General features: G+C 45.7%; 1 protein-coding gene across 3 annotated transcripts in view; it reads left to right on the top strand.

Annotated features, from left to right (window-relative positions):
• The window catches only part of pdss2 (prenyl (decaprenyl) diphosphate synthase, subunit 2), a 169,768-nt gene that overhangs the window by 66,535 nt on the left and 80,487 nt on the right, over positions 1-22,746 (top strand). For all 3 annotated transcript variants that reach the window (XR_013547322.1, XM_078400251.1, XM_078400252.1), the window contains exon 3: positions 1,292-1,426. Coding sequence is in view for 2 of the 3 variants with exons in the window: in XM_078400251.1 (XP_078256377.1) it covers positions 1,292-1,426 (135 nt within the window). In the remaining variant the exon portion in view is untranslated. The remainder of the gene's footprint in view (positions 1-1,291; positions 1,427-22,746) is intronic.

The following is a 22,746-nucleotide window of genomic DNA, read 5'->3' as shown; positions in this document are numbered from 1 at the left end:
ATAACATCGTTGAAGACCAGCAAATAGATAATTGATGCGTTTTCTTTCTCGGGATGTTACATTTGCTATGCTGGGCGCTTCTAAATATTCCTGCTGCAGTTTGAGATTTAATTAATCTTTTTCTTTCAAAATATAAGGGCCCGTTTCCATGCTGTACAACTCTGTATGCGGATGAATGCAACAATGGAACTATTCATGGTTTGGTGTAAAATAAAGTCACAAACATTTCATTTGTCATCTCAAATAATTCAGTGACATTTTGTTGAACATTAGGATGAAAATGTAAGTTTCTGTACGCTGTGCAAGTATACTTAATACTTGCGCTGAAATGAAGGTTGGGTATGTACAGAAAAGAAACGACATCTAAATGTGTGCAGAATATTTGTGTAGAGAATTTGTGAGATTTGCATCGTTTCCTAGTCCGCTACTAAAAACAATTGGTGTCCACAGTAGAAATAGAGAGAGTCATACAGTGTGGAAACAAGCCCTTCAGCCCAACTTCCCCGTGCTGACCAACATGTCCCATCTACACTAATCCCACCATCTCTGGCAGCTCGTTCGGTACACTAACCACTCTTTGTATAAAACAACATCACCCCTCAGGTTCCTATTTAATGTTCTCTCTCCCCCTGCCCTCCCCCCCCCCTCCCCCCCCCCCACTTAAACCTATGTCCTCTGGTTCTTGATTCCACGACTCTGGGCAATAGACTGTGCTTCTACCCGATTTATTCCTCTTATAGACAATAGACAATAGTTGCAGGAGTAGGCCATTCGGCCCTTCGAGCCAGCACCGCCATTCAATGTGATCATGGCTGATCATTCTCAATCAGTACCCCGTTCCTGCCTTCTCCCCATACCCCCTGACTCCGGTATCCTTAAGAGCTCTATCTAGCTCTCTCTTGAATGCATTCAGAGAATTGGCCTCCACTGCCTTCTGAGGCAGAGAATTCCACAGATTCACAACTCTCTGACTGAAAAAGTTTTTCCTCATCTCCGTTCTAAATGGCCTACCCCTTATTCTTAAACTGTGGCCCCTTGTTCTGGACTCCCCCAACATTGGGAACATGTTTCCTGCCTCTAACGTGTCCAATCCCTTAATAATCTTATACGTTTCGATAGAATTTTGTACACCTTGAAAAGATCACCCCTCATCCTCCTGCGCTCCAAGGAATAGAGCCCTAGCCTGTTCAACCTCTCCCAATAGCTCTGGCAACATCCTTGTATGATGTTTCTGATTTTCTATTTTACTTGTAAGCTAATATTGTGTTTATGTGTATTTTTGATTCAACAGGGGATTCATTAATGACAACAGGAACAATCTACAGCTGCGTGGTCTGGTGGTTTTATTGATGTCAAAAGCAGCTGGACCAAGTAAAACCACAGACCCCCCAATGGAAGGGGACCTGGTCAGTGGAATTTACCCCAGGTAAGCTTTCTGTTTGCCACAAGTAGTTGCGACTAGCAAGACGTTTGTTCAGTTCAAGGAGGAAGAGGATTTTCTCTCAGATAGACCCAAAATGCTGGAGTAACTCAGCAGGAGAGGCAGCATCTCTGGAGAGAAGGAATCTGAAGAAGGGTCTCGACCCAAAACGTCACCCATTCCTTCTCTCCAGAGATGCTGCCTGTCCCGCTGAGTTACTCCACCATTTTGTGTCCATGTTAGGTTTAATCCAGCATCTGCTGTTCCTTCCTGCACATAGGATTACACTTTTACTTTGGAAACCAATGGCAACCGTTGAATGAATGAATGAATAAATGAATGAATGAATGAATGAATGAATGAATGATACTTTATTGTCACATGTGAGAAGTCACAGTAATATTCTTTGTTTTGCATTCCTAAGGTATGCAAAGAGTTGCCACATAAAGGGCGCCGACAAAGTTGCAAAGTGTTCCATTTACACAAACCATTTTTAACACATTCCATTAAAAGGATGAGAGGAGATCTTATCGAAACTTATAAGATTATTAAGGGATTGGACACGTTAGAGGCAGGAAACATGTTCCCAATGTTGGGGGAGTCCAGAACAAGAGGCCACAGTTTAAGAATAAGGGGTAGGCCATTTAGAACTGAGATGAGGAAAAACTTTTTCAGTCAGAGAGTTGTAAATCTGTGGAATTCTCTGCCTCAGAAGGCAGTGGAGGCCAATTCTCTGAATGCATTCAAGAGAGAGCTAGGTAGAGCTCTTAAGGATAGCGGAGTCAGGGGGTATGGGGAGAAGGCAGGAACGGGGTACTGATTGGGAATGATCAGCCATGATCACATTTGAATGGCGGTGCTGGCTCGAAGGGCCGAATGGCCTCCTCCTGCACCTATTGTCTATTGTCTATTGTCTATTCCGGGCAAGGCCTCTGTTTAGTTTGCATAGAGTTTAGAGTCATCAACTCAAAGGCGGTCACGGTGGCGCAGCGGTAGAGTTGCTGCCTTACAGCGAATGCAGCGCCGGAGACCCGGGTTCGATGCTGACTACGGGTGCCGTCTGTATGGAATTTGTACGTTCTCCCGGTGATCTGCGTGGGTTTTCTCTGAGGTCTTCAGTTTCCTCCCACACTCTAAAGACGTACAGGTTTGTAGGTTAATTGGCTTGGTAAATGTAAAAATTGTCCCTAGTGGGTGTAGGATGGTGTTAATGTGCGGGGATCGCTGGTCGGCGCGGACCCGGTGGGCCGAAGGGCCTGTTTCCGCGCTGTATCTCTAAACTAATAAATATAAAGTATGATTAAAATGTGTAACTCAGGATCTGCCACAGTTTGAGGCAAATAGCGTGGATGTATTTAGTAGTACGCTGCTTCAGCAAATAATAGAGAGAGAGAGATAATGTGCTATTGAAACCCAAACAAAAAAACTGCAAGAGTAGAAATCTATGAGGATGAAAATGTTAGTCATGTAATGTGCCATAGAAACATGGATCAGTGGCGCAGCGGGAGAGTTGCTGTCTTACAGCGCTAGAGGCCCGGATTCAGTTGAGTTTATAGTCACGTGTACCGAGGTACAGTGAAAAGCTTTTGTTGTGTGCTAACCAGTTAACGGAAAGACAATACATGATTACAATCGATCCATTCACATTGAACTAAACGTTATTCCCTGATCAATGATACACGATAAATCTCTTAAGGATAGCGGAGTCAGGGGGGTACGGGGAGAAGGCAGGAACGGGGTACTGATTGAGAATGATCAGCCATGGTCACATTGAATGGCGGTGCTGGCTCGAAGGGCCAAATGACCTCCTCCTGCACCTATTGTCTACCTCATTGTAGACCCTCCAGCTATCTTTGATCGGACTTTACTGGCATTATCCTCATTGTAGACCCTCCAGCTATCTTTGATCGGACTTTACTGGCATTATCCTCATTGTAGACCCTCCAGCTATCTTTGATCGGACTTTACTGGCATTATCCTCATTGTAGACCCTCCAGCTATCTTTGATCGGACTTTACTGGCATTATCCTCATTGTAGACCCTCCAGCTATCTTTGATCGGACTTTACTGGCATTATCTTGCACTCAACGTTATTCAGGTTAATCACTTTATCATGTATCATTGATCAGGGAATAACGTTTAGTTCAAGGTAAAGCCAGTAAAATCTGATCAAAGATAGTCTGAGGGTCACCAATGAGGTAGATAGTAGTTCAGGACGGCTCTCTAGTTGTAGGTAGGATGGTTCAGTCGCCTGATAACAGCTGGGAAGAAACTGCCCCTGAATCTGGAGGTGTGCGCTTTCACACTTATATACCTTTTGCCCGATGGGAGAGGGGAGAAGAGGGAGTGGCCGGGGGGAGAAGTCCTTGATTATGCTGCTGGCCTTGCCGAGGCAGCATGAGGTATAAATTGAATTGATGGAAGGGAGGTTGGTTTGTGTGATAGACAATAGACAATAGACAATAGGTGCAGGAGGAGGCCATTCGGCCCTTCGAGCCAGCACCGCCATTCAATGTGATCATGGCTGATCATTCTCAATCAGTACCCCGTTCCTGCCTTCTCCCCATACCCCCTGACTCCGCTATCCTTAAGAGCTCTATCTAGCTCTCTCTTGAATGCATTCAGAGAATTGGCCTCCACTGCCTTCTGAGGCAGAGAATTCCACAGATTCACAACTCTCTGATTGAAAAAGTTTTTCCTCATCTCAGTTCTAAATGGCCTACCCCTTATTCTTAAACTGTGGCCCCTTGTTCTGGACTCCCCCAACATTGGGAACATGTTTCCTGCCTCTAACGTGTCCAACCCCTTAATAATCTTATACTTGATGGTCTGGCCTGCGTCCACAATTCTCTGCAATTTCTTGCGGTTTTGGGTGGAGCTGCTTCCAAACCAAGCCGTGAGCAAGCACCCCGATAAAATACTTTCTAAGGCTCATCTGTAGAAGTTGTTGAGAGTGTTGGGGACATGCCGAACTGCCTTAGCTTTCTCAGGAAGTAGAGGCGTTTGTGTGCTTCCAACTACAATTTCTAGATCCAACTTTATTCCAGAGACTTTCAAACCAAATGATACATCGTGTATTGCCACACAAACCGACCACCCTTGCACTGACTCCATTTACACTTCATGCTGTCTCGGCAAGGCCAGCAGTCGAATCAAGGTCGAGTCCCACCCTAGTCACTCCCTCTTCTCCCCTCTCCCATCGGGCAAATGGTGTAAAAGTGTGAAAATGCGCACCTCTAGATTCAGGGACAGTTTTTTTCCAGCGACCCTTGGACTATCCTTGATTTTCCCTGATAACAACTGGGAAGAAACTGCCCCCGAGTTCCATGCTGTGTGTTTATTGATTTAAAAAGGTACTATATCTTTCGTTAGTTAGATTAGAGTTTGCCGCTTGGACTCATTCCTATGAGTAGATTCTTGGAGTAAATGCAACCCTGGAGGTTGAGGGGAAACCTGATACAAGTAGATAAAATTAGGAGAGGCGTAGAGGACGTACCTTTAGAAAGGAGATGAGGAGGAATTTCTTTAGTCAGAGGGTGGTGAATGTGTGGAATTCATTGCCACAGACGGCTGTGGAGGCCAAGGGTGACACGGTGGCGCAGCGGTAGAGTTGCTGCCTTACAGCGAATGCAGCGCCGGAGACTCAGGTTCAATCCTGACCACGGGTGCTGTACTGTACGGAGTTTGTACGTTCTCCCCGTGACCTGCATGGGTTTTCTCCAAGATCTTCGGTTTCCTCCCACACTCCAAAGACGTACAGTTTTGTAGGTTAATTGGCTGGGCAAATGTAAAAATTGTCCCTCGTGGGTGTAGGATAGTGTTAATGTGCGGGGATCGCAGGGCGGCGCGGACCCGTTGGGCCGAAGGGCCTGTTTCTACGCTGTATCTCTAAAAATCTAAAAAATATATATATGTTTTTAAATTCTTGATTGGTACAGTTGTCAAAGGTTACGGGGAGAAGGCAGGAGTATGGGGTTGAGAACGATAGATTAGCCATGATTGAATGGCAGAGTAGACTCGATGGGCTGAATGGTCTAATTCTGCTCCTGATTGTGGACGATCAGCCATGATCACAATGAATGGCGGTGCTGGCTCAAAGGGCCAGATGGCCTCCTCCTTCACCTATTTTCTATGTTTCTATGTCTTATGGTGGATGGTCAGAACCTTCATCCCAGGATGGAACTATCAAATACTAGAGGGCATAGCTTTAAGGTGAGAGGGGCAAAGGTTTAAATGAGGTGTCCGAGGCACGTATTTGTTTTTACACATGCTGCCATGTTCCTACCGCACTGGGATGGTGGTGGAGGTAGATATGACAGTGGCATTTAAGAGACTTTTGGATAATTTTGGATGAGAACATGTCTATGCGCGGAATGGAGGGGTGTGCATTATATGCAGGGAGATAAGGGTTTGTCTTTGCATCGTGGTCTGTGCGTTGGTCGAAGCGCCTGTTCCTGTTCTGTACTGTTCTGAAATAGGTTCAACTGAAAGCATTGATGAAGTAGTTATGGGAGTAGCTTCATGTTTAATATAATTACAGAGAGTTATAGTGTCTTCCAGTGTGGAAACAGGCCCTTCTGTGCAACTTGCCCACACCGACCAACATACCTCTTCTGCACTAGATCCACCTGCCTGCTTTTGGCCCGTATCTCTCTAAACCTGTTCTATCCATGTACCTATGTAAATATTTCTCAAACCCGTCTCAAGTACCTCCTCCGGCAGCACATTCCATACACCCACCACCTGTTGTGTAAAAGAAGTTACCCCTCAGGTTCCCATTAAAACTTTCCCTATCACCTCCAACCTTTATCCTCTGGTTCTCGATTCCCCAACTCTGGGCAAAAGACTCAGTGTGTTTACTCGATCTATTCCTCTCATGATTTTGTACACCTCTATAAGATCACTCGTCATCCTCATCCTCCTGTGCTCCAAGGAATGAAGCCTGCTCAACCTCTCCCTTTTGCTCAGTCCCTCGAGTCCTGGCAACACGGTGAGTCCTGGGCGGCACGGTGGCGCAGCGGTAAAGTTGCTGCCTTACAGCGAATGCAGCGCTGGAGACTCAGGTTCGATCCTGACTACGGGTGCCGTCTGTACGGAGTTTGTACGTTCTCCCCGTGACCTGCGTGGGTTTTCTCCGAGATCTTCGGTTTCCTCCCACACTCCAAAGACGTACAGGTTTGTAGGTTAATTGGCTGGGCAAATGTAAAAATTGTCCCTAGTGTGTGGAGGATAGTGTTAATGTGCGGGGATCATTGGGCGGCGTGGACTCGGTGGGCCGAAGGGCATGTTTCTGTGCTGTATCTCTGTATCTCTAAATCTAAACATCCTGGTAAATCTTCTCTGAACACTTTGAAGCTTGACAACATCTTTCCGAAAAAAATGGTGACCAAAAACTGAACGCAATACCCTAAATGTGTCCCCGCCAAGGTATTGTATAACTGTAACACAGGCATGTTACGTCGCGACAGCATGTGGTTCAAGACCCTGGAGCACAGGCACCAACGCCGCAATATGGTCAAAGACGGCAGCCACGGAATCCCCAGAACAGCGACCAGAAGCAACCTCACCTGTGGAAACTGTGGAAGGATCTGCCTGTCACGGATAGGCCTAGTCAGTCACACAAGGAAACATAACCACAGATGAAAAATTCCCCTCTCCAAGCAGGACCACGCCAAGCCGCACCACCATCCGTCCCGCAGGTGGACGGATGCCAGAGAGAGAACACGCCCTCCCCACTTCTGGTCTGAAGAAGGGTCTTGGCCCAAAACGTCACCCATTCCTTCTCTCCCGAGATGCTGCCCGACCCGTTGAGTTACTCCAGCATTTTGTGTCTACCTTCGTTGGCGGCATGGTGGCGCAGCGGTGGAGTTGCTGCCTTACAGCGAATGCAGCGCCAGAGACTCAGGTTCGATCCTGACTGCGGGCACCGTCTGTACGGAGTTTGTACGTTCTCCCCGTGACCTGCGTGGGTTTTCTCCGAGATCTTCGGTTTCCTCCCACACTCCAAAGACGTACAGGTATGTAGGTTAATTGGCTGGGCAAACGTAAAAATTGTCCCTAGTGGGTGTGTAAGATAGTGTTAATGTGTGGGGATCGCTGGACGGCGCAGACCCTGTGGGCGCTGTATCTCTAAATCTAAAAATCTTTAAACCAGCATCTGCAGTTTTTTTTCCTGCACATATTTTTCTACACTCAATACTCTGATGAAAGCCAATGTGCTGAAAGCCTTCTTGACCACCCTGTCCACCTGCGACGCCACCTGTCCACCTGCGACGCCACCTTCAAGGAACTATGTACCTGCACTCCTAGATCCCTCTGCTCCACAATGCTCCCCAGAGCCCTGCCATCCAGAGTGTAGGTCCAGCCTGTGTTAGACCTCCCAAAATGAACAAGAGACAAGCTGGGCCTGTTTATGTATCGGTCCCATGCGATGCTATCTCAGATAGTTATGGTGAGGAGCAGTTGGCAGAAGAGGACATCAAAATAATTAGCAAGAGGAACAAAGTATTTGATAGTTACAGAATAAGATAGGAACACAAATACTGTAGATGAAGAACGGGAGATGCAGTGAACAAGACCAGCAGTCAGAAGTTGAAATTATATTTGCTTTATAGATGAATTAAAATAGATTTAGAGTTTGAACCAAAAGAAGGGAAACCATTATATTTTTATGTTTAATGTGAATAGTGTTAAGAAGATGATTAATTATTCCCTGTCATTTTGCTTTTAACATATAATTATTTGATAAGTGTTTTTATATTAAATTCAGCTGTTTGGAGTTTTTAAATATATGGGGATCAACAATAAATGTATAAATATTGCACATGTAGAAAAATATTTTGTTTAGGATCTGGTTTATTGATCTTGCTGGCAGATGTAATATTTTAATATGTTATAAATCAATGCAATTGCTGGATGTTAAATCACATAGTTTTGACATCTAACAAATTAGAACCATGGATGCAAGTAGAAATCATTTTCCAGTCCTTCTCTTTCGATTATTCTTTGGTCTTTTTCTAATTTAAGGCGGGGATTGACAGATTCTTGATTAGTATGGGCGTCAGGGGTTACGGGGAGGAGGCAGGAGAATGGGGTTGAGAGGGAAAGGTAGATCGGCCATGATTGAATGGCGGTGTAGACTTAATAGAAACATAGAAACATAGAAAATAGGTGCAGGAGGAGGCCTTTTGGCCCCGAGCCAGCACCGCCATTCATTGTGATCATTGCTGATCATCTACAATCAGTAACCCGTGCCTGCCTTCTCCCCATATCCTTTGATTCCACTAGCCCCTAGAGCTCTGTCAGACTCTCTTTTAAATTCATCCAGTGAATTGGCCTCCACTGTCTTCTGTGGCAGAGAATTCCACAAATTCACAGCTCTCCGGGTGAAAAAGTTTCATCTCACCTCAGTTTTAAACGGCCTCCCCTTTATTCTTAGACTGTGGCCCCTGCTTCTGGATTCCCCCAACATTGGGAACATTTTTCCTGCATCTGATGGGCCGAATGGCCTGATTCTGCTCCTATGACTTATGAACTTATAATTTCACCTTGTGATTAATGTGAGGAACCTTGACAGTTTGCTCGTGAATTCTTCCTAATTCAAAACCGATACTTTATGCTTTTCCACATTCCAAACATTCTCCCTTCCTACCATATTATTACTTGGTGTGAATAAATATGTCTAGTTATTCTACAATCCTTTATTTCATAAGCTCTTGGATAACATTGAATTTTTTCGCTCGGTACCCATTTAACATAACCGTTTGTCACCATATATTTCCATTTTGAAATGTCATTAAAGCTCCAATATCTTTTGTATAATTGAGTCTCAAGCTGCGAGCAATAATTTAATTACAGCTTAATAATTTCTTTGTTTTTAAAGGCAATGAGCTCCTGTGTAAAATTGTGAAACCCATTAATGCTGCATATCTGAGCAAACTACAGAAGGACTTGAAAGCACAAAGTAGCCAGATGTCAATTTCTGCACATTCTTTGTGGATTCTCTGTCAAGTTTGCTTTGCACTAATTGTTTCCCGTTTAACAAAATACAATACAATACCATACAATACAATACAATACAATACAATATATCTTTATTGTCATTGTACAGGGGTACAACGAGATTGGGAATGTGCCTCCCATACGATGCAATAAATTAATTAACTAGTCAGTATTAATTTAAACAACCCAATGAAACAAATTGTAACAGTTTTAAAACAGAATAAAGTGCAAGTAGATCTGTGCCGGTTCACTGTGCGATGTGACCATCCGACTTTTAAGTTCAGTGATACAGCGCGGAAACAGGCCCTTCGGCCCACTGAGTCCGCGCCGGCCAACGTTCCCCGCACATTTGTACTGTCCGCCGCACATTAGTGATGATTTACAATTTTTACCGCAGCCAATTAACCTACAAAGCTGTGCGTCTTTGGAGTGTGGGAGAAAACTAGAACACCCGGAGAAAACCCACGCAGGTCACGAGGAGACGTACAAACTCCGCACAGACAGAACCCGTAGTCAGGATTGGACCCAGGTCTCTGGCGCTGTGAGGCAGCAACGCTCCCGCTGCGCCACCATGCTGCTAAAAGTATAGCAAAAGTATAGTTTTACAAAACTGAACAGAGTATAACTGAGAATTTGGCAGTTGCCTCTTCCATTAATCACTGCATATTGTTGTGTTTACACTTGTCATTTAGTACCGAGCCTTCTTACCTGATGTCATCCGACAAGGTATAATCCTAAAAAAAAGACAGTGCTGGAGTAACTCAGCGGATCATAAGTTCATAAGTTGCAGGAGCAGAATTAGGCCCGTTTGGCCCATTAAGTCTCCTCCGCCTTTCAATCATGGTTGATCCATCCTTCCCTCTCAATCCCATTCTCTCGCCTTCTCTCCATAACCCCTGACTCCCGTGCCGATCAATAATCTGTCAATCACCACCTTAAAAATATTCATTCACTTGGCCCCCACAGCCTTCTGTGGCAATGAATTCCACAGATATACCACCCACTGACTAAATAAATTCCTCCTCATCTCCGTTCTAAAGGGTCAGACCGCATCTCTGGAGAACATGGATAGGTGACGTTTTAGTGTGTAGGATGGAACTAGTGTTGGCTTAGATCGTTGGTTGGCTTAGACTCATGCCGAAGAGTCTGTTTCCACACCGCATCTCTGACTACATGGAAAATAAAACTACTAGGGATGGACAATTAAATACTGGTTCAGCCTGCTGAACCCACATCCCTCCAATGAGTATAAAAAGATACAACTTCCAACTATTGTGTATATATAATTAGATTGTCAGAATGACTTCTATGTTGTTTGGAAATAATATACTTTGTGAAGATAGAACTGTCTTGCAGTTCGAAGAAACACTTTGTAAAATGGTTAACTGTAGCATCCTAATTATTAGATACTTTTAATGAAGAATTTTCTTTCATCTGTAATTAATTAACCTGCTCATCAAAGTGAATAACTATACAGTGTACTGCTTGTCATCTATCAGGAATCGTACGCTGGCCAGGGTGATGGGATTTCAAGGGCTTTGTCCTGCCTCCACAGTGGTACAGCAAATCGAGTGAGAAAAGCATTCTTTTTAATGATGAGGGTGATCAAAAGGTTTTAATCAGGGAGACTGGGATATAAATGTCACAGAGCCATACAGCGGGGAAACAGGCCCTTCGGCCCAACTTGCCCCACGCCAACCAACATGTCCCATCTGCACTTGCTCACCTGCTGCGTTTGGTACCTGTCCAATCCATGTAGTTTCCAAATGCTTTTTAAACGAGATAGTCCCTGCCTCAACTACCTCCTCTGGCAGCTTGTTCCATACACCCACCACCCTTTGTGCAAAATCATTGCCCTTCAGGTTCCTATTAAACCTTTCACCCCTCACCTTAAATCGTTTTAGACAATAGACAATAGGTGCAGGAATAAGCCAGTCGGCCCTTCGAGCCAGCACCGTCATTCACCGTGGTCATGGCTGATCATCCACAATCAGTACCCCGTTCCTGCCTTCTCCCCACATCCCTTGACTCCGCTATCATTAAGAGCTCTATCTAACTCTCTCTTGAAAGCATCTAGAGAATTGGCCTCCACTGCCTTCTGAGGCAGAGATTTCCACAGCTTCACAACTCTCTGAGTGAAAAGTTTTTCCTCATCTCCGTTCTGAATGGCCTACCCCTTATTCTTAAACTGTGGCCCCTGGTTTGGGACTCCCCCAACATCGGGAACATGTTTCCTGTCTCTAGCGTGTCCAATCCCTTAATAATCTCTTATCTGCTTCAATAAGATCCTCTCGTATCCTTCTAAATTCCAGGGTTTTGTTTATGTATCTCAAAATTGGCAAACATTTAGGATGGAAAATGGGAGTTTGATCTTTATTGCAATTAGACTGCTGCCTCACAACGCCAGACACCCGGTTTAGATCCTGAAAATGGTGGCGGCACGGTGGCGCAGCGGTAGAGTTGCTGCCTTACAGCGAATGCAGCGCCGGAGACTCAGGTTCGATCCTGACTACGGGCGCCGTCTGTACGGAGTTTGTACGTTCTCCCGTGACCAGCGTGGGTTTTCTCCGAGATCTTCGGTTTCCTCCCACACTCCAAAGACGTACAGGTATGTCGGTTAATTGACTGGGTAATATGTAAACATTGTCCCTAGTGTGTGTAGGATAGTGTTAGTGTGCGGGGATTGCTGGGCGGCGCAGACTCGGTGGGCCGAAGGGCCTGTTTCCGAGCTGTATCTCTAAATCTAAAATCTAAAATCTAAAAAAATCTCTAAATCTAAATCTAAAATCTGAACACAGGAGTTTGCTGGTTCTCTCTGTGGCTTTCATCCAGGTTCTCCGGTTTCCTCCCACATCCCAAAGAAGTGTGGGTCTATAGGTTAATTGGCCTCTGAAAATTGCCCCAAGTGTAAAGGGAAAATGGGATAACATAGAACTGGTGTGAATGGCTGAAGGGTCTGTTTCTGTGCTTTATCACTAAAGTGAACTAAACACTAAAAAGGATAGAAGTTGGGACGTCATGTTGCAGTTGTATAAGACGTTGGCGAGGCCACGTTTAGAGTATTGTGTTCTGTTCAGGCCACCATGTTACAGGGAAGATGTTGTCAAGCTGGACAGGGTACAGAGAAGATTTACGAGGATGTTGCCAGGACTCGAGGGCCTGAACTCTAGGGAGAGGTTGGGACTCTATTCATTGGTGCGCAGGAGGATGAGGGGTGATCTTATAGAGGTATATAAAATCATTTTTTAATTTAGATATAGAGATACAGCGCGGAAACAGGCCTTTCGGCCCACCGAGTCCGCGCCGCCCAGCGATCCTCGCACATTAACACTATCCTACACACACGAGGGACAATTTTTACATTTACCCAGTCAATTAACCTACAAACCTGTACGTCTTTGCAGCGTGGGAGGAAACCGAGGATCTCGGAGAAAACCCACGCAGGTCACAGGGAGAACGTACAAACTCCGTACAGACGGCGCCCGTGGTCAGGATCGAACCTGAGTCTCGGGTCCTGCATTTGCTGTAAGGCAGCAACTCTACCTCTGCGCCACCGTGCCACCCTATCATGGGAGGAATAGAGTCTCTTGCCCAGAGTAGGGGAATCGAAAACCAGAGGGCATAGGAAGAGTTAATAGGAATCTGAGGAGCAACTTTGTCACATAAAGGGTGGTGGGTGTATGGAACAAGTTGCTAGAGGAGGTCGTTGAGGCAGGGACTATCGCAACGTTTTAGAAACAATTAGACAGGTACATTGATAGGACAGGTTTATGGGCCAAACTCAGGCAGGTGGGACTAGTGTAGATGGGCCATGTTGGGCCGAAGGGCTCTGTTTCCACGCTGTATGATGATACGACTCTCTAAATTACAGCAGTCAAACTGGTGTATTGTGGTATACCTCAGCAGGAAGGATACGATTGCCTTAAGGCAATGTAGTAAAGGTTTCCTTGAATGAAAGGCCAGTCATGACAGGATATAATGAACCGTATTCCGCAGAGTTTAGAAGGCTCTCAAGATTCTTGACAAGATGGATGCTGGAACATTGTTTCCCTGGGTTGCAAATAACTTGGAGCCACAGGGGTCAGACGCTTAAGACTCGTAGGAGGAATAATTTCTTCACTCATTGGGCTATGAATCTTTTATTACTGAAGACTGTAGATCCACCTTGTGGACTGTAGATTCACGGGTGAGTTTGTTTGGAATCTTTCAAGGATATGGCGATGAGACAGGCGTTTTAAGTTAATGTAGAAGTTGAGCCATGGTCTTTTCAATGGTTAAAGGTTGACCTTTATTAATTCAAAGTCACTGTTTAGTTTAGTTTAGAGACACAGCATGGAAACAGACCCTTTGGCCCATTGAGTCCGCACCGACCAGCGATCACTTGTACACTGCTTCCATCCTACACACTAATCATCTCTGACCCCTCTCACCCTGGCCACAAACTCTTCGAAGCACTTCCATCTGGAAGGCGACTCCGGACTGTCAAAGCAGCCACAGCCAGACATAAAAACAGCTTTTTTTCCACGAGTGACAGTTCTACTCAATAACCAAAGTCTGTAGTCTCTTTTTTGCTTTGGTTTATTTTCACTCACCTGTTTAGACCGTAATGTTGTATCCTTATTGTTTTGATGTGGTTATGCTTTATTCTAAATTGTTGACTGTATGTTTGCGTTGTCATTTGTGAGCGGAGCACCAAGGCACATTCCTTGTACATGCACATACTTGGCCAATAAACTTATTCATTCATTCATTCGTTCATTCATTCATTCATTCATTCATTCATTCATTCATTCATTCATTCACTAGGGACAATTTACGGAAGCCAATTAACCTACAAACCTATAAGAAAATAACTGCAGATGCTGGTACAAATCGATTTATTCACAAAATGCTGGAGTAACTCAGCAGGTCAGGCAGCATCTCGGGAGAGAAGGAGTGGGTGACGTTTCGGGTCGAGACCCTTCTTCAGACTGATGTCAGGGGGGCGGGACAAAGGAAGGGTATAGGTGGAGACAGGAAGATAGAGGGAGATCTGGGAAGGAGGAGGGGAAGGGAGGGACAGAGGAACTATCTAAAGTTGGAGGTCGATGTTCATACCACTGGGCTGCAAACTGCCCAGGCGAAATATGAGGTGCTGTTCCTCCAATTTCCGGTGGGCCTCACTATGACACTGGAGGAGGCCCATGACAGAAAGGTCAGACTGGGAATGGGAGGGGGAGTTGAAGTGCTCGGCCACCGGGAGATCAGTTTGGTGGACAAACCTGCACGCTTTTGGAATGCGGGCACCTGGAGAAAACCCACGCAGTCATAAGGGGAACATGCAAACTCTATACAGACAGCACCCGCAGTCAGGATTGAACCCGGGACTCTGGCGCCGTAAGGTAGCGACACTACCGCTGCGCCACTGTACCCACCCCACTGTAATAATTAGTATTTTGAAACTTCAGCTTTTTTTGTTATTTTAAATTCAAGGACTGGGAAAAGACTTTGTTTTACATGTTTTATTTATTAGAATCTTGAAACTGAAAACCAGACCTTTTATTTTGCTTCAACTCTTAAATAAGATGATACCTTTTTGAAACCTGTTGAATTGTCTGAGGTAGAAGATGCAAGCTAATCTAATCACTGTTTAATTTCAAGACCTCTGTTCTTGAAACAAAGTGGATCATTCCAAAATTGCTGCAGCATTGCTGGGGGAAAAAAAAAAATTGTGGCCGATTGCCCAACCGTGTAGGACTTCTTTTAATGCGCTCTGTTGCTAATTACTTCGAATATATGGTGGAAATGAAGTATGTTTTTCTTGGCACTGGTCAGCTGGCCTTACAGTGCGCAAAATATTGGCTGCACTGGGCACAATTGGCCTACTAAAATATTCTACAGATTCTATGCCACTGCAATTTCAAGTTGTTATAAGCAATTTGTTAATTTTTTGAAAAGCCCTCCAGAGAGCTTTAATCATGGCTGTAACGGGAATCGACTGATTTCTTCCAGCCCTTGTTCACCAGTGGCGTCATAAGCGTCAAGCAGACTTGCTTTCCTATAGAGCCTTTATTTACACTGGAATCGCTCTCCTCTGACTACAAAAACTCGATTGCCCTGCTTCTGAACGTGAAATGCTGGATTATTGAACGAGGCAACTAGCTCTGCTGGAATATAACTAATTATGAGCAGGTGTTAATGAATATTTTTTTTAGTTTCGTTTAGAGATACAGCACGGAAACAGGCCCTTTCGGCCCACCGGGTCCGCGCCGACCAGCGATCCCCGCACATTAACACTATACTACACCCACTAGGGACAATTTTCTTTACATTTACCAAGCCAATTAACTTACATAACTGCACGTTTTTGAAGTGTGGGAGGAAACCGAAGATCTCAGAGAAAACCAACACAGGTCACGGGGAGAACGTACAAACTCCGTACAGACAACACCCGTAATCAGGATCAAACCCGGGTCTCCGGCACTGCATTCGCTGTAAGGCAGCAACTCTGTAAGGCTGCGCCACCGTGCCGCTATTCTTCCAGATGAATATTTGCTTGGGACTTCCAAGGTTTAGCACAGATAGCGGAGGAAGGAACTGCAGACGCAGGTTTAAACCGAAGATAGATACAGAAAGCTGGAGTAACTCAGCAGGATCATGCAGCATCTCTAGAGAAAAAGGAATAGGTGACGTTTTGGGTCGAGACCCTTCTTCAGACTGAGAGTCGGGGGAAAAGGAAATGATAGATATCGAAGGTGCATAGGACAAATGAATGAAAGATATGCAAATAGCAACGATGATCAAGGAAGGGTGGAGCCTACAATGGTCCATTGTTGGCTGTGGGGGTTGGTGAATGCGAGTTGACAGTGAAACTCAACAGGACAACAGTGAAACTCGTACGATGACTACGATGGAGGGGGGACGCGGAGAGACAGGATATGTAAGGGTTACTTGATGTTAGAGATAGATAGAAGCACAGATATCCCAGTTATGTGGTAAATACTAGCGCCATCAGATGTGGAGGAGTCTAGGACAAGAGAGAATAGCCTCACAATAAAAGGACGCACCTTTAGAAAGTAGATGAGGAGAAATTTCTTTAGTCAAAGGGTGGTGAATCTGTGGAATTCATTGCCACAGAAGGCTGTGGAGGCCAAGTCATTGTGCATCTTTCAGGTGGAGATTGACAGATTATTGATTAGTACGGGTGTCAAGGGTAATGGGGAGAAGACTAGAGAATGGGATTGAGAGGGAGAGATAGATCAGCCATGATTGAATGGCATAGCAGACTCGATGGACCAAATGGCCTAATTCAGCTCCTAATGAACTTAGAAACATAGAAAATAGAAACATAGAAACATAGAAAATAGGTGCAGGAGTAGGCTATTTGGCCCTTCGAGCCTGCACCGCCATTCAATATGATCATGGCTGATCATCCAACTCCGTATCCCGTACCTGCCTTCTCTCCATACCCCCTGATCCCTTTAGCCACAAGGGCCACATCTAACTCCCTCTTAAATATAGCCAATGAACTGGCCTCAACTACCTTCTGTGGCAGAGAATTCCACAGATTCACCACTCTCTGTGTGAAAAAAAACGTTCTCATCTCGGTCCTAAAAGACTTCCCCCTTATCCTTAAACTGTGACCCCTTGTTCTGGAATTCCCCAACATCGGGAACAATCTTCCTGCATCTAACCTGTCTAACCCCTTAAGAATTTTGTAAGTTTCTATAAGATCCCCCCTCAATCTTCTAAATTCCAGCGAGTACAAGCCGAGTCTATCCTGTCTTTCTTCATATGAAAGTCCTGCCATCCCAGGAATCAATCTGGTGAACCTTCTCTGTACTCCCTCTATGGCAAGAATGTCTTTCCTCAGATTAGGAGACCAAAACTGTACGCAATACTCCAGGTGTGGTCTCAATACTCCAGGTGTGGTCTCAATACTCCAGGTGTGGTGTCAAGTGCTGGAGGAGGCCATTTGGCCCTTCAAGCCAGCACCGCCATTCATTGTGATCATGGCTGATCATCCACAATTAGTAACCCGTGCCTGCCTTCTCCCCATATCCCTTGATTCCTCTAGCCCCCTAGAGCTCTTTCTAACTCTCTTTTAAATTCATCCAGTGAATTGGCCTCCACTGCCCTCTGTGGCAGAGAATTCCACAAATTCACAACTCTCTGGGTGAAAACGTTTTTTCTCATCTCAGTTTTAAGTGGCCTTCTTTTTATTCTTAGACCAGAGCAGACGGAGATACGATACCGGAAAAAAACGCATCTCCGTCGAGGTAAGTGATTAGAAAAAGTTTCCCCCCACTCCCCACCCCCACATAAAACAAGTTAAAGAACACAAAAAATATACATTTAACACATACTATTAAGACACAAAGAAGGAAGGGACAGGCAGACTCTTGGCGAGGCAGCCATTGCTAGCGCCACCCGGTGGATTTAATACTGACAACCCGATTGCTTGTCAGTAATACAAAGAAGTAGACTTTCTGGTCTTTTTATACGTATGTACTTATAAAATATATTTCTGTCTGCCTTTTTAGCCAATCAACCTCTCTCTATTTTCTGTGCCAATGTTTATTCAAGGTATATTATCAATAGAAAATAAAATCAGTGTTAAATATTGGCACGGTGGCGCGGCGGTAGAGTTGCTGCCTCAAAGCGCCAGAGAACCGGGTGTGATCCTGACTATGGGTGCTGCCTCAATGGAGTTTGTACGTTCTCCATGTGACCGAATGGGTTTTCTCCGGGTGCTCCGGTTTCAATTAATTAACTCACGGGTGAGTTAGGCCAAAAGAGCCCGTTTCTGTGCTGTACAACTACCTCAGTGACTCTCGATGTCCCCCCCCCCCCCCCCGGGGAATGTTGAACTTGTTAAAGTGTTAAGAATACGGAGCACGACATTTAAAATGGAAGTTTCTTCACTCAAAGATGAATCTTCACAGAGTCTTTGTCATTGATTACACTGAAAACGCAGAGTGATGGATTTTTGGATATTAGCGAAATCAAGAGATATGGGACAGTGCAGGAAGATAGTATTTGAGGTGCATCAGCCATGGTGATATTCAAGCTTGAGGGACAATATGGCCTACTGCTTTCTCATATCTCCATGGGTGTCAGAGTGGCACAGCGGCTAGAACTAACTGCTGCCTCACAGTGCCAGAGACCCGGGTTCGATCCTGACCTCAGGTGCTGTCTGTACGGAATTTGCACCCTGTTCTTCCTTCACCATGTTCTTCCTGTGACCGCGTGGGTTTCCTCAGGGTGCTCCGGTTTCCTCCCACTTTCCAAAGATGTGCGGGTTTGAAGGTTGATTGACCTCAATAAAGTGTACAGGGAGTGGATGAGAAGGTGGAATAACACAGAACTAGAGTGAACGGGTGATCATTGGTCAACGTGGACTCGGTGGGCCGAAGTGCCTGTTACGATGCTGTATCTCCAAACTAAACTGCACGATGGTGCAGCGGTAAAGTTGCTGCCTTACAGCGAATGCAGCGACAGAGACTCAGGTTCGATCCTGACTACGGGCGCCGTCTGTCTGTACGAAGTTTGTACGTTCTCCCCGTGACCTGCGAGGGGTTTTCTCCGAGATCTTCGGTTTCAACCCACACTCCAAAGATGTACAGGTATGTAGGTTAATTGGCTGGGCAAATGTTTAAAAAAATTGTCCCTAGTGCGTGTAGGATAGTGTTAATGTGCGGGGATCGCTGGGCGGCGCGGACCCGGTGGGCCGAAGGGCCTGTTTCCACGCTGTATCTCTAAAACTAAAAAAAAAATCTAAACATGAATATTAGCAACAACTTGGCATTGTGACTCGAAATGTATGTAGTTTGAATCAACTTCATAAAAACACACTATATGGTCTCGCATATCATAGTTGTATGAAATACTGCATTGTTTAATAAGACCAAGACCACGAGAAATTGTAGATGTCCATTTGAAACTGAGGTGAAGAAGGAACTTTTTCACCCAGAGTTGTGAATTTGTGGAATTCTCTGCCACAGAGGGCAGTGGAGGCTAATTCATTGGATGGATTTAAGAGAGAGTTAGATAGATGTCTGGGGGCTAGTGGAATCAAGGAATATGGGGAGAAGGCAGGCACGGGTTACTGATTGTGGATGATCAGCCATGATCACAATGAATGGCGGTGCTGGCTCAAAGAGTCGAATGGTCTCCTCCTGCACCTATTTTCTATGTTTCTATGTGAACCAGTCCATCACACAGAACCAGACTTCCTACCAATGACTCAATCTACACTTCCAACTGATTCAGAAAAACAGCCAATGTAATCAAAACTTGTCGCACCTCAGTCGTTCCTTCGTCACCCTGCTCCTATCAAGCAGAAAGGACAATAGCTTGAAAGTGCGTCACCACCAGACTCGGGAGCAACCCTCCCCTCTGTTATCAGGCTTCTGAACGGTCCTTCCACAAGCAAGGGAACAGTCCGATTCACCTCTACCCCATTGCGGACATTGGACTTTGTCTGTGGAACTGACGCACTGCTGAGAACTATATTCTGCACTCTGTATCTTCCCCTTTGTTCCACCTATTGTACTTGAGTTTGACTTGATTGTATTTATGTACAGTATTATCTGATATTTTTGGATACCGTGCAAAACGTAGTTTTTCACTGTACCTTCCTACACGTGACAATAATAAACCTAAACCTGTGATCCAACAATCATTCATTTGTTTCTCCACACCATCACGTTCCTGTGACAAGCAGCTCTTGTGATTTTATGTTCACTGACGTTTGTTGTTTACGATTGATGAGTAGACACAGGAATTGAGTCATAGAGTGATACAGCGTGGAAACAGGCCCTTCGGCCCAACTTGCCCACACTGGCCAACATGTCCCATCTACACTAGTCCTACCTGCCTGCGTTTGGTCGATATGCCTCTAAATCTGTCCTAGGAGGAGAGGGTTCTGCACCAATGCAGGAGAGATTTGGGCCCAACGGGTCCACTTGGTCTAGTTAGGTACTGTATCTGGAGAGGCAGAGACGGGAGGGCTCAGACACGGAGGAGCTTGGTGAGATATAGTACTTACCAGACCTGTGGCGAGAGAAAGGTTTGGATAGATACAGATCTGTTTGTATTACTACTTCAATAAACAACTAATTAAACTGAAACGTCTTGAAGATCTCTCTGTTGGGGCTCTGCATCAAGATCAATCACTCCACTCCCCGTGAAGTAAGGCAATCGGAAAGGAGTTTATTGGAAAAGGACCAAAGTTGACATTAAAGGCATAATTAATAAGTTTGCAGAAGATACTAAAATAGGTGGTGTCACATGCCGTGAAGATGATTATCAAGAACCACAGCAGGATCTTGATCAGCTGGGCAAAATACTAACAGCACAATTTTTAGGACAATTTATAATAATCATGCTGATCTTCACTTTCCCCAGCCCTGCAAAAGTTTAAGACAATTACGGATAACACATTTATATAAAACTTTCACATCTCTTCAAGTACACGCCAAAATGCTTCAAAATCAGTCAGGTAACTGAAGTATTGTCATGAGGAACTGCAGGGTCTGGAATTTTGAACAAAGTGCTGGAGGACCTCCGCGGGTCCAAAGACGTACAGGTTTGTAGGTTAATTGGCTGGGCAAATGTAAAAATTGTCCCTAATGTGTGTAGGATAGTGTTAGTGTGCGGGGATCGCTGGGCGGCGCGGACCCGGTGGGCCGAAGGGCCTGTTTCTGCGCTGTATCTCTAAATCTAGATTCCCTCTGCGGAGGGAATGGACAGATGTCGTTTCGCATCTGGACCTTTCTTCAGGCTTTGTTTTTCCGCTCGTGCGTCAGACGAGGTTCTGCCATCGCTTTGCCACAGCCAGTGCCACATCTGTGGCTGTGCGGAGATCGTCCGCAGTGCACGCCTCTCTGCCGCTAGTCAGTAGGTGGGCCATTGTCTGTATCTCTCCACAGTTGCATCTGTCAGGGTCTTCAGGCTGAAGTATAGTCATTGTCGTGAGGTGGGAAAGAAAGCATCAGCTATTTTGCACACCTCTAAACAAAACTAAACTAGTGTACGCGGTGGTCAATGGCCGGTGTGGACTCGGTGGGCCAAATGGCCTGTTTCCGTGCTGTATCTCTAAACTGAACTAATGTCTCGGAGTGGCCTATCGATGAGCGACTCTATTCAAGATTCAAGATTCAAGATTCAAGATAGCTTTATTGTCATCCAAATTGGACGAAATTCAGTCACCCACAGTCCAACAACAAAAGCATCAAAATAGGCATTAAAATTACACAACCCCCAAAACACACAAAAGAAACATCCATCAAGAAAACATCCATCACAGTGAGTCTCCTCCAGTCCTCTCCTCACTGTGATGGAAGGCCACAATGTCTTTTCCCTTCTCCTGCTGTCCTCTCCCGCGGTCAGGCTGTTGTGGTTGCAGGCCGCGCTGGACGGTCCGCAGCGGCCCGAGCCTAAGGCGAGTCGCAGCCGCTCTCGCAGCCTCCGAAGACGGCCGGCTCCGCCGATGATAAGTCCGATCCGGGGCGGGCGAACACGCTGCTGCTGCCGCTGTTGCTGCACGTCGGGGTGGTCGTGGCTCCTGACATTGAAGCCCCCACCCAGCAGAGAAATATCCCGCGGCCTATCTTAGGCCGCGCCGGACGGTGAAATGTCCGCGACCCAAGCCCCGCGACCCAGGGCGGGCGAACACGCTGCCGCTGCCGGAGCTCCCGATGTCGGCATCCACGCGGCCCGAGCCTAAGGCGAGTCGCAGCCGCTCCCGCAGCCTCCGAAGACGGCCGGCTCCGCTGATGGTAAGTCCGGTCCGCGGGCTCTGCGAACCGGGGCCCTGGAGGTCGCCAGCTCCAGGAGTTGGGCCGATGGTTGGGCCGCAGCAGGAACGGAGACAACACCCAGAAAACAAAGGTCGGGTCTCCGTTCGGAAGGGGCACCTATTTACAATTTTACAGTTCCCCCCACATACACACATAGTACACAAACACAAAAACACGACATCACAACTACAATTAAGACAAAAAAACAACAAAAACACAAAGACAAATGGACCGCAGGTAAGCCGCAGCTGCTATGGCAGCGCCGCCATTTATGTGCAATGGTGTTTCATCAATTTTGAGTTGGGCGGAGTACAAGGCGATCGCTTCTTTTGAAAGGCTGGAAATAATTCATTCAATCCAGAAATCGGAGATGCAAAGGGACTTGGGAGTGCTGGTGCAGGATTCCCAAAAAGTTAATCTGCAAGTCGAATCGGTAGTGAAAAAAACAAACTCAATGCTACCATTTATTTCGAGAGGGCTTGTATTCAAAACAGGGATGGAATGCTGAGGCTCTACAAGGCCGCATTTGGAATATTGTGAGCA

The sequence above is a fragment of the Rhinoraja longicauda genome, chromosome 5 (genome assembly GCF_053455715.1).
Source record: "Rhinoraja longicauda isolate Sanriku21f chromosome 5, sRhiLon1.1, whole genome shotgun sequence".
NCBI classification, from domain to species: Eukaryota; Metazoa; Chordata; class Chondrichthyes; order Rajiformes; family Arhynchobatidae; genus Rhinoraja; species Rhinoraja longicauda.
The sequence above is the reverse complement of the archived record's forward strand: the minus strand, read 5'-3'. Positions and strand labels throughout refer to the sequence as shown.